This window comes from Corapipo altera, unplaced genomic scaffold, assembly GCF_003945725.1.
Source record: "Corapipo altera isolate COAL_440 unplaced genomic scaffold, ASM394572v1 0, whole genome shotgun sequence".
Classification (NCBI taxonomy): Eukaryota; Metazoa; Chordata; class Aves; order Passeriformes; family Pipridae; genus Corapipo; species Corapipo altera.
The window spans coordinates 52,175,503-52,194,060 of NW_020884872.1; the positions used below are offsets into that span (position 1 = coordinate 52,175,503).

The 18,558-nt window shown below is 34.3% G+C and overlaps 1 protein-coding gene across 8 annotated transcripts in view; it reads left to right on the forward strand.

The window, feature by feature from the left end:
• DACH1 (dachshund family transcription factor 1) overlaps nt 1-18,558 on the forward strand; it is a 356,604-nt gene that overhangs the window by 221,199 nt on the left and 116,847 nt on the right. For 5 of the 8 annotated variants that reach the window (XM_027647038.1, XM_027647015.1, XM_027647020.1 and 2 more), the window contains exons 4-5: nt 15,616-15,771; nt 16,334-16,506. In XM_027647038.1, the coding sequence (XP_027502839.1) occupies nt 15,616-15,771; nt 16,334-16,506 (329 nt within the window). The remainder of the gene's footprint in view (nt 1-15,615; nt 15,772-16,333; nt 16,507-18,558) is intronic. The other 3 variants (XM_027647049.1, XM_027647068.1, XM_027647060.1) reach the window with 1 other exon arrangement.

An 18,558-nucleotide genomic window follows, 5' to 3' on the forward strand; every position in this document is an offset into this window, starting at 1 on the left:
TCTCCCTATTCATTTATTAGCCACGTTTGCAAGCAAGATGTAGGTTTGTATTTTCTCAAAATATGTGCTTGGTAAGCACTAAATCTAAGACTTATAAAAACATTATCAATATGTTCTAATTAATATTTACTCTTTTCCTTAAGCTATTATAAGGATACTTAATGCATAGCTTAAAATTAGAGTTGACAATTGCAAATACAGCCCAACCAACATAGTAATAAAATCAATACTTACATTTCCCTTGGGGCCACTATTTACTGTTTGCTGTGCCATTTCCTTAATGGAAAGGCAGTTATGTTTGCGGAAACCTTGTAACTATGATTTTTGTATTTTAACTAAAAGCAGCTTTCCTGAAGTAGTATGATTAAAAAAGATTCTGAAATTGCTTTCAGAAAATTGCTTTAAACATTTTGCAACCAGTTTTAACAAAGACTAAAAAGAAACATCTTTTCGTAGGAAATGTCACTGAATTCTAAGATGAATTATTTGAGATGTCTAAAGTCCTTTCAGTTGCATTGCAATAGGCATTTGCCTTAATCTTGAAAAACTTCCCTGATTTGTTTTTACTTTCATTTACTCAGTTGAAATTGTTCTTAATCGCTGAAAGCTCATTCCTGTGTGTGGAGTTCTGCAATGTTCTCAAAGTGTACAAGGGAGTCTGGCAGTTTATTTGACTTAGCAAATTAAAATAATGGAGGAAAGTATGATCTTTGAAATGAGTCACTGCAGCTGTTGCACAGATCTAATTCTAGTCTCTTGACTTGGTTCTTCTTTCACTGAAGTTTATCATTACCTTTACCCATCAAGGCAGCAAGCATTTCTGTGCCTTGCAATGTAACTGTATAGTAGAGAAAGCATGCTATAGTTGACATTTTTAGTGGACACAAGTGTCCAATGTGTTTGCATATTCAGGAGAATATTTCTCTAATGATCCCTGACAAGAGAAATGAGCATCTCAAAGAAAATCTGGGACTCATCATGGCTTAATAATTTGTTCCTTATGGGATTCTGCTGACCATGCAGTGTATTCTTGGCATAGCTGAATTTAGGGTAACAGGTTCTTTGGTGTAGCATGGCCACTTACTTTACCTCAACTGTGAGGGACTAATTATTGACTCTAATTATTAACTAATTATTGCCTTTGATCATGTAGCCTTATACCAAACTTTTCCTTTCATTGTCACTCTGAAACTATTATTTTGAATAGCATTCATATAAGCGGGTCACTTGTAGTCTACATCAGTGTCTGATTATAGTCACTTTGTGTAAAATGTCGCCATTTCAGGATCTGCTTTAAATTTACTTGTTAGTGAAATGCCAAAATTAAAAAACATAGAATGCAAAAGAAATTTTGAAATATGGTACTTTGAAAGCACTGAAATTAGAAATGCTTTTTTTTTTTTAGTGATGTGGAAACTATTCATATACTGAAAAATATGTATTGTATATCTAATAAAGCCATAAACATATAATATAAGACAAGATATAAACCAAAAGATGTTGAATTGAACTGAAAAAAAATACCAGAACAAAATGGAAGTTCAGGATGAGGTACTTCTATCTAGTTTGGAATATTTTATTATACAAATTTTATTTAAATTGCAATGTTCCTTGTAACTTTTCTGTTAGGATGCTTTTAAAAATTATGCTGAATGTTGTCTTTTAAATGCACATATAATAATGTGCAAATTTGTATACATAGTACAGTTCCTGTATAAACTTCGGTAATCATTAATTGTCTTCAGTAGTCACTGTTAAAAATTTTAGCTTAAAATTTTACAAAGTTTATATCTAAAATATCTTTTATGTCTGCCCTTGGGCCATTATTCATTGTTCTAGGTTTTAACAGCAGCAGTGATTCAGTTTCCAAAGAGAACAAGTCAGGAGAGAAATAGAAATATCTTTCAATATTCAAATATTTTCATTTGATTTTAATACTTCTAAGCTTTGGAGGAAGGAATTAAAATTTGTCATTAAGATAACAGTAGAATACCTGGTTCTGATCAGTTGAAAATCAGTCTGAGTCTGGCTAAGATAGAAATTCCTGTGATTGTTTCAAATGCCTACTGAACTTGTTTAGAAACTGGCTGCTCTCTTGCAGCTGCACTGGTAAGGCTGACACACGCAGGCTGCTAAACCTGCTCTCCATCACTTTTGCAAGAAAAGAATGTTTTTTTGGAATGTCTGACTTTTTTTGTCTAAATTATATCGGTCCTAGCATTTTCAGCACTTCATGTCTGTTACCATAGAAGAAAGTCTTGCTGTTTGTTTTTTGGATTTGGCAGGTCAATTCCCTGCGCTTTACTAATGCAGTGCTTCAGGGATACTGTGTTTCTTGACTAATTCGCTAAATTGCCCAGAATGGGTTACTAAGAACAATCTGTCTTCCACACATACCGCTGAAAAACTTGATGTAGACCTGATGGAAACTAGATTAATCCCATCATCAGAAAACAAACACCTCATGTACTTTAAAGTTTGTTCCAATATGATTTAATTCTTTGAGTCTTAGAATTTGTTTATGCAAACCTGCAGTATTTAGTGGCATCAGCAAACTTCATTTCATTAATATTTAGTCACAGCAATTGTGTGAACAGTATCCCAGACCCATTCAAGGAAACATATTTTGAAACAGGATATTGAAAATAAAGTCCATAGGACAACAAAAGTCAGCGCACATGCTGATGTCAGCACTTGTGTGTAGTGATAAAGCCAAGCTCTTTCCATGATAAAGATAAATTCATATCCAAATCTTTAATAAAAAACAAAACTGATGATAGCTGTTCACATTAAAGTCAGAAGCATCTTGTAACTCTTCCTGGAGGCTCAATTGTTAGGAACAAAAGTTATGTCCTGTTTAAAAAAAAATTAATCACTCAAGTTATTACATAGGGTGTGCTGTGTATTCCAGGTTCAAGCTTTATACTGAAGCCTTTGAAGAGGCTGCCCATACCTACCAAATGTTGTAATTGATACAGAATCATTGCTATACAACAGCTGCAATAACAAGGTGCTGCTGCCTTTACTTTAATCTACCTCTCTTTCTGGCAGTTTATTATGTTTTGAATTTATTCTTTTGTAGATCTGTGAGCTATCTTTCTTATGGAAATTAATCTTTTTAAAAGATTTGTACTCTCATTTTCAAACACTAATACATTCATTCAAGTATCCCATTATTCAGAACCAGCTGGCTTTTTATCTAGTGATATTTACTTCAAAAAGCCAAGTTAAATGGTATCATAGATTAATTCTCAGGGCACAGGAAAGCTTTTTTAGAGAAAAAGAGATTTGGTAATTACTTAGAATATCGCAATAAAATCACAGAACATGTCAAAAATGCGTTATATAATCTGTCATAATACAAAATTTGAAAAAAGTTAATTCACTGAATTGCATCTGATATGTGGCATCAGTATATGATTTTTAAGTGGAACATTATGTAAGTATAAAACTTTGCTGTGATTTATAATAAGCTATGTCATGATTTTTAGTTATGTGTTTTTGCTTTGGAGAAAGCACTGAAACTTCAAAAAGGGCATTATCCACTGAAATTTCTTACATAAATCAAACTGGAAATAAGACACATTTTACAATTCAATTTAAGATCCCACAGAGACAATAATGTTGCAAGCTGTGCATTTTGCAGAGTAATATAGTAATGTCTAGTTTGCATTTTTGAAAAACCAAATTAATCACACTTTATTGAATATGTTGAAGCAAACCTAAAATTCATCTATTATTAAAAAACTTGTGCAACAAACACAAACTATATTTTATACATAAAGGACAAACTCATTTATTCATTAGGTTAAAACACTTGGAGTTTGCATTTTGTAGCTACTAAAGAAGTGACATTTGCTATCTGTTCTCTTTTTTAAATTTTTCAAAGCGCTGTGTTGAGGCTAATCTGCTTGAAAAATTGTACTAATACTTTAACATAGTGTCAATCCTGAAGACTGCACAGAAATCCCTGTGGAAACTAAGGGTAGTCTTGATATTTAAATTTCCTTTCTTAGTGAATCACTTAGCAGAACAAATATTCTGTTATCATATATCTCATATTTAAGTAACTTATTTTATCCCTTGATAAATTAACGACAAGATAATACATTTTTGAGCCAATTTTTAGCATTCTTGAGCTAACATGCTAAGACATCAGTTTGAATTAAGACTTGTATCTTTGCACTCAGCTGTGCTCAGACCGGTACATCAAAGGAACAAGAACGAAAATTTGGCCTTAATCAAGTCTCACTGACTTCAATGGAAATGGGATTTCAGTCTTAGTCTTTGAAAGGGAAAGATTTTAAAATTATTTGTAGATGTTTTCCTGTTTTAGAATATAACTGTGGAATTACGTATTCTATGTCTTGCGGGGCAGGTAAGCTGCATGCCAAATTTAGATGCCAAATATCAGGTGCTTCTACCTGTAATTCCATTTCTAGGAATACTGTTCTAACTTATTCTGGCCTTTAGGCCAAATTTGATTTCTAGGATTTGATTTCTGGGATAATCGTTGCCTGTTAGCACTATATCTGTGCATTTATGTCTTGATGATTTAGAAGTGAGAAATGCAGCTTTTAATTTTTGTCGGAAATCTATATTGACTGTACATGAGACAACTTGTTTGCAAAAAGCTTTTGAAGAAATGTTCACTTTAATTTTAAAGAAAAAAAATTCAAATTAGAATAATAATAAAAAAAACATTTTAGAATTTGGATAAGATTTTTTTATAGTTTTTCCTGAAGCATCAGAAAAACTTCTAGTCCTTGTCCAATATTTTAATTCAAGATCTATTTTTCAAGGTCTATTCCTAAAGAGTTTTCAATCTGAAATTAACATTGTTGCCTTTTTTTTTTTTTTTTGGTCAAGCAGCATAAAACACATTGCCAGCTCCAGTAGTAGAAAGATTTGAAGCAACTCTCGGGTGCTTGGCCACCCTAATGGAATCCACACCAGCAGCTGAGGTGTTTTCATATGGTTTTGAGAACTTAGGATAAGTGATAACCTACAAATACCTGATACAAATCCCCCCACCATGACAGGGTGGGTGGAACTACATGATCTTTAAGGTCGCCTTCCAAATCATTCTATGATTCTATCATTCTGTACTGAGTTGATCAATGTAAATTGCTAATGGATGGTAACATCTTGTTTGTAGGTCTTAAGTCTGAGGGACTTAATACACAGAAACATCTTCTTCCGTTCAGTGTGCAGAGGACTGAACACAGGTTGCTGAGAAGGCATCTAGCCCACCTGTTATTATATGATAGCCACCAGTTATACACTAGTCAAAACTTGTTCAGAAAGCAAGAGATGAGAACAGATGTTATCTTTGTCAACACTGTACCTACCATTCTCACCTGGAGAATATTGTCACTGATTGAGTCAAGGTAGGGTGAAGAAAGAGTACTCTTTTGTCCATGTGTATATCTGTTGTCTCTCCTGTTATGCAAGTCCCCTCATCTCTGACCAGCTGAATTATTGATCGTGAAGAAAGATTGCATGGAGCTAGGAAACACAGTAAGATATGTTCTTATGTCTTTTTCTGACCACTGAAAGAGTGTACCATCCTGATTTTTACTAAATGAGATCTGGATGTAAATATCTTGCTGCAAATTTTTTCTAAGACACAGTTAAAGATGTTGTTTAAAGTACACTTAGGAGGGGTGTGCCTTCTCCACAAATCGGTTTGATATAAGATGGTAATACATAAAAATGACTACAATTAATAAAATTCATGTGGGCCTGGTAAAGTTCAGAGTACTAAATCTTGATATAATAGCTTAGGTGAATTTCATTGTCCTAGAACTATTACAGGAAAAAAAAGAGACAACTGTAAAGCCAATATTGAAGAAATTATCATAACATGCTATCATTTAATGACAATGGGCTTTTGTGTCAAACACTAGCTTGACTGTTTTGTCTCTTCCACATTAGGTGAAAATTTTTGCCACTAGACATGGCTGTTGGTAACAGTGATCCAGTCATTTTTTGAAGTAAATAAATATGTTGTGTTAAATAGCTTTAAGATAGTGATGTCTCTCCATTTTAAAAAGGGAACAAAAATATTATTAATTAGGAAGTAGTTATGCTCTCCCCCCCCAAATAAAAAAAATCCAAGGAAAAATTTGAGAAATTTACTGTTAAGAATGTATCACTTCCACGTTTCTACCGTCTTAATCCAATTGCATACTTTTAGGTGCCTTTGTGTTTAGATTTTACCTTTGATAATTTTTGTAAGGCTCCAGTCAGAGGAAAAAGCAGCAGTTCTGAATAGAGTAGGGTATCAATACATAAACAGAGAATGTTGTTAGACTAAATCTCAAAGAGAAAATGATCCTTTTTGCATAAACAACAGCAATCATGAGAAGCAGGTTATAACAGATATGCATTTGTATGTCGATCTTCCTTACTGAGGGAAATTCCTTGTAGCCTGTTGTCTGTGTATATGTACTGTTTCTTACAGTATTTTCACACTAAAAGCCCTTTGAGGCCAGGAATGTCCACCTGCTCTAACTGTCACATATTATTGCTATTACTACTGTTACTACTAGTCATACTAGTTGTCATTTTTTTTCATTGTCATCCTGAGAAAACAATAAATTACATACAGAAACAGTTTCAGAAGTCCTGAAACAAGACTCAGGATCCATAAACTGTTAGGTAAGATTTCCTTCTTTAAGTAACAGAATGTCACGATCATCTGTCTTGGGACATGAAACTTTAGAAAAAAAACCTAAGGGATTAGGTGTACAGTGAAGTTACAGTAGCATAGTGAAGTACTGAATAACAGCTGAACTGTAATAATGATTCTTCGTAATAATGTATGTGCTATTCTTGAACAAGGGAAGCATGGTATAATTTTGTTTGCTGTAAATAACTGGATTTTGAGTTGGTGGACATATATTCTCCCTTTAAAAATCCAAGTATATGAAAAGAAGATATTTTTAGTAAGATTCTAGCTCACAATTTGTTGTACCATTTATGTATTTACATGTGTAGCTTGTGTGTGTGTGTGACGTAAAGGTAGAAATGTACACACAGATACGTGCATGTGTGTTCAAATAACATTGAAATGGTGAAGTTGTGTACCTAAAAGCTAGAAAAAGGTAATTTTTAATAGTAATAATAATAATATTAATAATAATAAACTCTGGATTCCTTTGAGAAGTGAGCCTACTACATGCTGCAAATTTACAGAAAGTCTATATAAGACCTAAAAATTGTAAACTGTATTAGAATGGTCATGAGAGAGCTAAATCAAAACTGTAGAGGCAACTCAAAAGTAAAACAATTCCTCACAAATCTTTGAGTTAGCACCTGCTTCCCAAAGGAGAAGGAGATGGCTCCGTGAGCCTCTGAGCTTGTGCAGCCTTCTGGCTTTCCTGCAGAAGTTTTCTAGTATGGAAGAGACACAGCATCAATCTGAAAACCTCTGTGCCCAGCCCCATGCTACACATCAAGCCAATATCTGGGCAAACACAAATCTCCTTTTCCCTGAACAGAAAACACATCCATGTGCTCTGGAGAGTGCCTGAAACTTGCTGCAGCTGGTGGGTTTTCATGCAGCCAACCTGTGGTTATTTTCCTGGAGAGCACAGGGTTGTAATTGCTATGAGACTTTGCCATCAACTTTGCTTAAGACTGGATATTAATCTGTTGACTAATAAGGACTGATTTTTGACAATTGGGCCTTGTTTCCTAAGAAAATGACTAAAAAATTCAGTGAGTAAAAGTCCAAAGAATGATGTTTAACAAAGCATTCTATGTGCAACCTTTTAGAGCCCCTATGCTGTTAAGACTTTGTGCAGCATTTTTGCTGGAAATTGAAACATTCCTTTTTAGTTCAGCAATTTAAAAAAAAAAAAAAAATCATCAATAAGCAGAATTACCAGTGATATGTCAGCCTCCCTGCTTTGCTTTCTCATCCCTGGTGCATCTTCTTCTAAATAGATTGAACAGGAGTTTACAGAGGCCTTCTGGCTTTTAATTTCAACGCTTTCAAGCTCAATCTTGCATCATTTATTTTTCCATATTTTAACAAAGCTGAAACAGGTGGGGCAAAATGTGTATGAACTAATAGGGTGTGTCTATTTACAGAAGACATTTGGAAACTTAGGATTCTCACTTTATACAATTTCTCTATAATTTTTGCACTTCAGTATATTTACTGAGAGTTTTCTACTATTTTGTTTTTTTAGCTTATAGCATTACAGAACTATCAGCCATACTTAGGTGTCCTGAAAACCTGCAGGACTTTACTTCTTGAGTTAAAGAGTCAATAATTAGACTATTATTTTTTAAAACTTTTTGGGTCATTTGAGAAAATATTTTAGTAAAGATAAAGAAAAGGGGGAAGACAAGTTCCTAAATATATACATAGTATATTGCTTTGGTTTGCTTTTTTTATTTTTGAGCACTGCTAATATCAAATTAGAAGCTGTAAAACTCAGACTAGAGGTAGTAAGGATCAGAAATCGGGGTCCACACCAACTGAGGCATTGCCTGAATCAGACTAGTGGAGGTATTAAGCACAACTTCCCAATCCAAATCTGTATTTTCTGCAAAGCTTAGGCACTTGCTTATACACCTGAATCACTCAGAAGCACAAATTTGCATCTTTCACCTAGGAGAAGTTTCTGGGTCTGTCTTAGTTTCCACTGTACTAAAAATTCAACGAGGATAACTTCTTTCTTTATAAACTGAAGTAAGAAGGGATCTTGTACTAAAAAAACCTTAAAACCATATTTCCCAGAAAATGTTCTAAATATGATGTTATATACTACTCAGTCAGGCATATTCACTCTTACCTCTTCCCTAGGCATACAGAAAATATTACTATCCACAATTACATACGAGTGCATATAGTAATATATTAATTATCTGTTAAATGGAAAATTTTTATAAAAAAGCAAAACTGTAATCGAGATGCTCACTAAATACTTTGTGATGTTCATTGTGTTGGAAAAGAGATAAAAAAAAATGTAGTTTTTTGTGTATTTTGGTTGACTTCTGATGGCTCATTAGTCTTCATATTTAAAAAACTCTACCTCAAGGGACTAACTGTACTTCTACCTTTCTGCTGTGAAGTTAACAAATTTGCGCAGTTGTTCCTGACAGTAAAATGTGGCTCAGTTTTTATTTTCCTGAAAACAGTACTTAGAACTACATCTGATTTTTTGCCACAAATTTATTTTTACATATCTAAATTGCATTCTTATCTTAGAAGATCATATAACCATAAAAATAAAGTGGTCTTTATCTATGAAATAAATGCAAGTTAGATCTTAGTAAAAGGCGACAAATGGAAAATCTATTTTTAGGTAAATGTCACACAGCCTGTAACTGAGTTGCTGAGCTTTCAGTTGTCTTGGACAGTTTCATTATTCATTAAATTGAATTTTAAAAAGCTTTTCTTGTGTTAATCTTTTTGGTGAAATAATGAAGGATTAGTATAAAATATATATATCTTCCATTGTAACTGTAAAAATAATTCTTTCACTTATTAGCATATAAATTCAGTATTTTCTGATTAAGCCTATACTGTGATATTCAACATTTAGAATTCCATCTTATTTACTGGAATTAACAGTTTCTACTATAGTTTTTATTATCAGAATATAAATATGGAAGAAGGTGCGTTAAGTGGGTACAAATCTGGCTTATGGTGCAAAATGCAGTTATGATTTCTTTGCCATTGCCATAAAACAAGTATGTAATAAAATTAAGACAGTGAATGAAGCAGTCGATATGACTGAGGCTATAAGCTGTTTTTCAGATTGCTACTGCTGTCAGCAAAGAAGAAACCATACGTGATTCCAAAAGTTCTTTTGGCTTCTCCTTTATATATTTTTGTGGGAAAATGTTTATTGAAGAGTAGTGTCTTTTTTTTTTTTTTTTAAGAATTCAGTGCTAGACATGTATATGCTCTGTTGTGATAATGGCAGAACTACAAATACCAGAACCATCACCCTACTATTTTAGAGAAAATTATAAAACCTTTCAGTTATGAGGCCACATTGCTCATGTCCTATTTAAGAGCATAACCATGATTATATAACAAGAAAATGTCCAAACAATACAAAATTTCATGTGGGGGTAAAAAAGAAAAGAAAAATCCTCATGGAGAGCCAAATAAAAGAAAAATCTTAGGAAATGTACTATTTTCCTGTGTCATAGTACTTGCTCTTCTGATCCCTTTGTGGTCTCAGAAGAAGGAGTAATGCATTTTTTTAAAGTATCAATAATATTAGACAGATATGGTTTACATATTGCAAAGGTTGAGAGTTTTTTTGTCTTTATTGATGTAGCAGTAGCATAGAGGTATTAGAAGAATACCTCTTTCTGTAGATGTCTGTCCTTTTTACAGTCTCACAACACTCTCATATTGCAGGTAAATACTACAGCTGATTTTAGGAAACTGAATTATACAGAAATCAAATCTCAAATTTATAGCAATTAAAAGTCTAAAGCAGCAGGATTTGATTAGGACCATTTATGAAACTGTTTCCTCACTGTCAGGAGGCTAAGATTACCAATTTTTAGCATGCTGATTATGCATATTTTCCAGTGGACATAAACAGTCTAGATTGTAAATAGTCCACTTCGGAAAAATGAGCCAACACAGCTGATACTGATGCTTTGTTTGGTAATTGTTGCTGAGATACAAATTGTTTCAGGAAACACAGAAGATAACAGAAAGATTAGAGGACTGAAGGAAGATCAGTAGCACTCAAAAAAAATAAATTGTGGTTTGAGTTGTTAGTAGGCAATCAGGCTCTTGTTTGTGTTTTTGCTATGTGATATTGCTTGTGTATGTAATAGTACATGAAACCACCCCTTAACCATGGGATGGGATTCACTTACCTGAAAAAAGGCTTGAAGTGTTCTCTGGAATGCCATAAAATATCCAAGTTTTCCACATGTAAGGAAAGGGAAAACCTGAGGGTCTGCAAATAGCCTACTTTTAATTTCTAAAAACCACCTATGGTCAAGAAAGGTTTGACTTAGTTGCCTAGACGTGTTTATGCTACTAGCTTAGATGCCCTCAAGTATCCTGCCTGATCTTCACCTACAGGTGCTGTGTTATACTCACCAACCATATAAGACATGATTCAAATTATTTTGACCATCTCAGGTGTTTTGTGTTTAGGCCATTGAACTGAGTCTGGGAAAAGTGTTACTATAGTCTCTGGAACCAGGAGATTCAGATTCAACACAGAGAAAGCTCAACAGTTCTCCAGAGTCCGTTGGCTGGATCCCTGTTGACTATTGCAGGAATTAACTATTCAGCTCACATTGTAGGAACCAAAATTTAAGCAAACTGAGTCCTAGTGGGGATAGAACAAGAACGGAAAAGGAGTGTGCAAATAAGAATAGTGTTTGTAAAAATGAACCCATTTGTTTGGAAGGCCGACATTGTACAGTGTGGTTTTCTGCTTAATTTTCTTTTTCTTGACTGCATTACCTTCCAGTCCAGAATTGTTTCAATTTATTATTAACATCCTTAGCTACCTAATTGTGCTACTAATGAATACAAATAATCCAAGCATCAGGCTTTTACAGACCCACTTCAGTATACAAATAGTGGTTTGTTGTGTAACTGCTGATTATGGGAGAAGCTAACTCACATTATGGAAAATATGTGCTGAAATATTGGTGATGAGGAAAGCAATGAATTCTGTACTATGCCTTTTAAATTATGAAAATGTATTGTCATTTTTGTTCCATTGGGTTGTCCATCATGAGTAAATGTGAGATCATCTGAGCCCGGTTTTTAAGCATGTGTACTTATATTTGGAACTTCATTTCAATTTTTTGAGTACTTGTATTAGCACTATTGCACATGAAATACGTAGTTGGCTACCAAATTGCCTATTCAAGTACATATGTATGGGGTTTGAGCACTCAACATTAAGCATTTGCATTTCAAAATTGGATCCCTTATGCTTGAAAGCTTTGAAAATGCTACTCTATGGTCAGCCTAGTGCAGCATCAATTGAAATGCTGTTTGAATGCAATGTAGAGCTTCCAATTGCTGCTTCAGAAAGTGTTATGCTGAATCTGGAACACTTTGCATAATTTAATTAATTATGCCACTAAAAACTGATTTTCTCTCAATTTAAAGCAAACAGCTTTTATGAGGGTGAACTGAAGCACCCAGGGATATCAGGTGTCCAAGCTTTTAATCCTATTACAAAGACTTGACAACCACTGATGGAAACTGGAAAAACATAAGCCTCCAACAGGGCAACAAGTGAAGAGGAAGAAGGCAACAGATTTTTAATACTCTCTGAAACCACTGTACACATTAAATCAAAATCAAATGTAAAAAGTGACAGAACTGGTAGCTTGCACTTTGTTGTGCAAGCAGTGAATAGTGTCTAAGGAATAACACTTATTTTGCTTTGACATTAATGAAAATAACTGTTTCCTCTAAGAGGAACAGTGTTCTGCTCGACTAGCATAAGAAAAGCACAGGACTATTTGCGTCTGTGTCTGTTCACTTAAAGTGTTGAGGAGCACAACAGCCTGCAGTTTGAAAGTGGTTTCTAATGTTATGGATTGGATTCTGTCTATAAATCATTTTCCATGTAAATAAATCTTAACAGATGATTCCAGACTACAAGTATTAAAGAAACTGTCACTAGCTAAATGCTAGCCTTGATACTTCACTTTCTGAAGCTTGTCTTCTCTCTTCCAATTTATTATTGGGTTCAATATCATGCTAAAACAGTAGACACTGTAATTTTGAGGCAGAAGGGGGTACTGATTTAGAAAAGCTCTAATTTCTGAGTCACATAAGCAGAGCCATAATTTGCAAACTATGACTGACTGAAAAATTCTGTGACCAGGTTAGGAAGGGTCACAGCAGAATTGACTCCATCTCCATGTTGAACTCCATGTAACATGAAATCAACTGCACTGTAGAAGATCTGGCTAATAAATAGGAAAGTACTACTGGGAATTGACCAGCCCTATAAAATGCAAACAACTTCCTTGCTTATAATACTAACAAATATTCATATAATTACTAATATATATTTGTGTTCTTCCTATATAGAGAGATGACATATATATATATACGTCATACATATGACAAAAATATCTCTCTCTCTCTCTCTCTATATATATATATATACATATATGTATATAAGAGACAGGGTACACCTGTCTCAAAGGGGAAACAGGAGTTACCAGAGCTCATTGAAAGAGCTTTAACCTAGATTTGAAGGGAGAAAGGGATGAAATCAAACTCACTAGAAATAAGCCTTGAGGAGGTGCACTGATGTTTGAGGGACAGTGTGTTAGCAAGGTCATTTACTCTGCCATCTCACTGGAGGTAGAGGATGGAGAGTCATGCAGTGGCAAAGACAAAAGGATTATCCATATGTTAGAAATCGTGGATGCGTCTGAGAATGATCATGTAGGAATTAAGGCTTCTCGCCTTAAAAAAGGCAGACAGATCAATAGTCCAGCTGAACTACATCTACAGCAATGCAAGCTGCATGGCCACCAAATAGGAAGAACTGGAAGCCATTGTGCAGCAGGAAAACTATAACATAGTTGCCAGCATAAAGACATGGTGGAATGACTTCCACAGCTGGAGTGCTGCAATGGGTTACTATGAACTCTTCAGAAGGGATGAGCAAAAAAGGAGAGGCAGTGGGGTAGTGCTGTATTTTAGGGAGTGAAATATGTATGTCACAGTGGTAAAAAGCAGAAAATTGGAGAATATAAAGTTAAAAGGAAAAAAAAGATTTTTTCCAGCTAAGATTTAACTCCTTCACTGTGTGTTTAAAAGTAAGTTCATGCTTTTTGAGAGTGTCTGAGTTCTCAAAATACAAGAAAACATGTTCACTTATCAGAGGTGACGAGATTCAAATCATGTATTAACCAACTCAACTATGTATGCTGCATAAAGGTTATGACAATTTCTTGTAAAATAATGAAAGTATCTCATATAATTGATTCTTTTCATTGTTTCATAAAATTGCTTTGTTTGATAGCAGGCGAGTTTGGACTGAATTTTCATTACCTACTTCTGAACAATTTACACTGGGATTGAGACAGTATTGAGCTAATGAGTTAGAATTTATATTGAGCCTTAACTGTCTTCATGAAGTAACTAGGGAAAGAAAATCATGGCAATAATGGAGTATTTTTCATTATAAACTACGTTGTACAGCTTTTACAATCAGGTTTTTAATAGATCTAGAGAAATTAAATTGGAATTCTACCAACTTCTGTGCTTTTGTCATCCAGTGAAAATGATGTTAAAATATCTCAAGATTAATGGGCTTATCTCCTTTCTACTGGAGTATGAAGGAGGTGGTTATTCCTGTTGTTTTTCAGGGCCTGTTGTTCATTAATGAGTGAGATGTATGTAGAAAAACATTCAGGAATATGCACTTTGCTATAATCCCTGATGCTAATTAGAAATTGAGTATAGATTAAATACATCTTGACTGATGTTATCCTAAAGTCCTTATCAAGAGATATTCCCATGAAAATAGGAGAACCTTTCAAAGTCAGGAGGTTGAAATTGTACTCTACATGAAAAAGGAAGCAATCATATATTGCTGATGGGTATTTTAATACTGCTGAGAATGCATGCATATATCCATATTTATTAATATATTCAAACATTGTTTATTGATCGTGTATGGTAAATAAACTCATACAATGAGTGTATAGATTACTTTGCATAAACATACATATACTCAATCTCAGCATTATACATTATACTACGCACTGTGAATAAATAACTTGTCTGATTGGAAGATTTTAAACTTTTCATTGCATATAAATATACAAATTAATAATGATACATGAATTGCTGTTGTCCTTTATATATAGTATATAGTACTGTTCTTTAATTGTATCCTGTTCTTCAATTCTGTGGGTAGTTTTTATGACGAAGTCTGCAATAGTGAAAAAGGGTGTTGTGAAATAAATTAAATTATTTCTCGTCTCAATACTTACTTGTCCACATTCTTCCTTGCTGTTAGTCTGTTCCACTACCAGAAGACTGAAGGAATCAATGTAATCCCTTACATTTTAATTAATAATATGAAAAAAAATGAATATACAAAATAGAATCATCAGCAAGCACATGCATGCATGTTGGTGCCCTCAATAAATAAAATTTTTAGTTACTCCATATGTTTGTTTATCCACAAATACAGGAAAAAATATGTCTTTAGTTGAAATTTTAATTGACATAACTGGCCATATTCTTCAGTTAGATATTTTGCAGGCGAAAATATTCTCTCATGTATAAAACAAATGCCATATATAGTTTTACTTGCTAAGTATGGGAAAAGTATATGTGAAATATACATGAAGCACAGACTTCATGTGAGTGAGCGTGACTATAACGCTTCTAGGTTTGTGTGCTAAATATTAACTTTAAAAAGTTATCCTTACATACCTCTTTCAGAGGGTGGAAAAAAACCCGTAAAGTCCTTCCCCAGCCCACCTATTAAAAAAAGAAAAAAAAATTGCCACTTGCAAAAAAAAAAAAAGATTAGATTTCTGGCCTTGCTTCCAAATCCAGAAATTGAAAATTTGGAGTCTTCATTCATCCAAATAATATATATTCATTCCCCACAGGCAGCAGTGATGGTTCTTGGGATAAAGAAAAACTTCAGTCTCCCCCCACCCAAGGATCACAGGCCTCTGTTAACCACCCCAACTTGCCTGGACAGCATAATGTTCCAGTTAGCCATCCTCTCAACCCTCTTCAACAGAACCACCTTCTGCCAAATGGTACGGGTTGACATCTTTCAGCACTAACATCAGCAGTTTTCTACTTCCTGGGTTTTTTTGGTTTTTGGTTTTTTTGGGTTTTTTTGTGTTTATATAAATAGGCAATGAAAAAATCAAGGATGTGGGGAATATTGGAATACTTCCTTTAAAGTATTAAGCAGGGGAAGTGGAGACAGTAAAGAACAAATACATATACAAGAAAATTGATACTTAAAATAACTGCTAACATGTGCGTCAGTGGCATAATAATGTATTGCTAAGGCACTTTACAGCAGATATTAAAAACTATAATAAATAGCCATTGCTTAGCAATGATATACATTACACTGATATGAACAAACTAAGAGGTCTAATAGCCTCTCCTTGTGGCTAGAAATCCTCCACAGTTGCTAGGGATTCACCCATGCATATCCCAGAAGAGAACTGACATAGAGCTGCTCTGTCCTGCAGTGTGAACCATCTTGTCACCCATCACTTGAATATTGTCCGTCAGGAGAAAAAGAAGACAGTGTTCAAAAAAGATGCATAAACCTGTTTCCCCTTTTTTATTTTCTCTCAACAGGATTGGAACTTCCTTTTATGATGATGCCCCACCCATTAATTCCCGTGAGCCTACCTCCAGCATCTGTCACGATGGCAATGAGCCAGATGAATCACCTTAGTACCATTGCCAACATGGCAGCAGCAGCACAAGTGCAGAGTCCTCCATCCAGAGTTGAGACATCTGTTATTAAGGTAACTATATAGTGAACCAAACCAAAACAAAAAAGCAAAAAACTGTAACACACACCCAACCATCATAAAGACGTATAGGTATCAAATGTTCTAAGGTAAGTCATAAAGTCAGTATATGCAAGAAAACCAAGTGTTGTAGCTTTGGGAGCACAGTAGGCTGCTAATGGCCAGTGTTATCTCAGTTTCCCTCCCCCTCTCGAAATCAGTGTTAAAACAGCAGTTGAAGCATTTTCATATGAGATGCACAGCTTTGTGATTTCTCATATTTCATAGTCCATAATCTACTTGCAACATTCTTCCAGATATCAAGGAAAAAATTACTCTTTTCTTAAATTAGAAGGGATTGTTCTTCCAACTTTAAAATCTAAGAATTTGAAGTGAAACGCAGCAAATTCTCTGAAGAAGGCTGAAAGGCTTGATACTGTACCTCTGCAGAACCTAAGTTTGCCAAATCCCAGCAAATTAGAGTGAAGTTGCACAGTGCAGACCCAGTAATCTGCAGGTCAGAACTCTGTAGTATTGTAGAGATATCTGTTATCATGTAACTGTGTGTATTATTTTAACCATAGGCAGTCCCAAAACAGAAAATGTTCCTTATCCTGGAGTTCCTTTACGTCTTAAAAAGTTTATTGCTGTAACTCGTCTAGTTGAAGAGATAGTTTTCTTATAATCTAGGTGAAGATTTTAAAAGTATCTAGCAATTTTAGGCTCTCTGAAACATTACAAACACTTTGTAACTGGACAATCATATACATATATATTTTTCAAACTCTTGCTTACTTAAGCATTTGTTTGTATTAATAATCTATACTATATATGTCTGTCATTTTTTAAAATTCAACTATCTCATATTCATGCTAATATCGTGGCTGCCAACTTTTGCATAACTCCTGGCATGATTTCCTGTGCAAGTTGTTTGACAAACCAGGTTTTGTGTTCCCGTCTGGTTTGCACATAACCATAATTTAAAAATATGTGGATTACAATGAAAGGTTTTAGATGACCAAATTAACCAAAATTCTCTTTAGAAAAGTGTTCTTACACAAGGGTTTCTGTAGAACCTGATGGAGACATTACCCAAGTGCTGCTGTGACTTCTTCAGTCAAGTCCTGTGACACACTGCCCACAACACATTTCTCCTACAGCTACATGCATAAACGCAAGTGTTAGTCTGTGATCCAAAACTCACTTATAAATGTAAGATCTTGTTGCATGTAGTTATTTCAATAATACTGTAAGGGCTAAGGAACTTATTCTTGCGGGACTTTCCTACTCGTTCCTTCAGCCCCATTGTGGTATAACACATGCCTAGATTTATGTCCTCTGTTTTTATCTATGGCAGATGAATATGATCATGTGGATAGAGGTAACATAGCCAAGTAATTATGTTCCTATTTTTTAATAATGAACAGGATTGAAACATAAACCCCAGGAACTTGAAAGCATGAGGTCATTGATAGGGGATTTTCTTTCCATGAGGATAGACATAATGTCACTGGCAATTTACCTGTTCTTCACTAGGCATAGTCAGAGGCCGTGATTCAATGTCCATTGAATTATATGCACTGAGTAGTTGAACAGGAAACTGTAAGCATACTTTTTGAACCTTGCACTGGCAATGTAATGTTTATGAATAATAACTTATACTACAGTCAAAATAAATATCTTAGAGAATAAATGTAAGTGAGAAGGTCAAACCTTCTTTTTCTTTATTTTTACAGGAAAGGATAAATAGTGCAGTTGCTGTCTTTCATGAAACTGTTTGTTATTACGATTATAGCTTCTGATTTTTTTACTGCTACGTTTTTTAACTTCTTGGGTTTGTTTTCATTATCTTTTGACTCATTTTTTTAACCATAATTTTTACTGAAATATTTTCTCCTCAGTGACAATATTTCCACAGGTTGTTTTGAAAAGTTTGTGAATCACTCATCTTGCAGTTAGTAGTTGTAACCTGAAAAGACAACATAGATTTGTGGTTAGAATACAGGATGTTTACCAGTTTAAACTCTGCTTGAAAGTTAGAAGGCCTATGAGAAATTTCTACTTGGA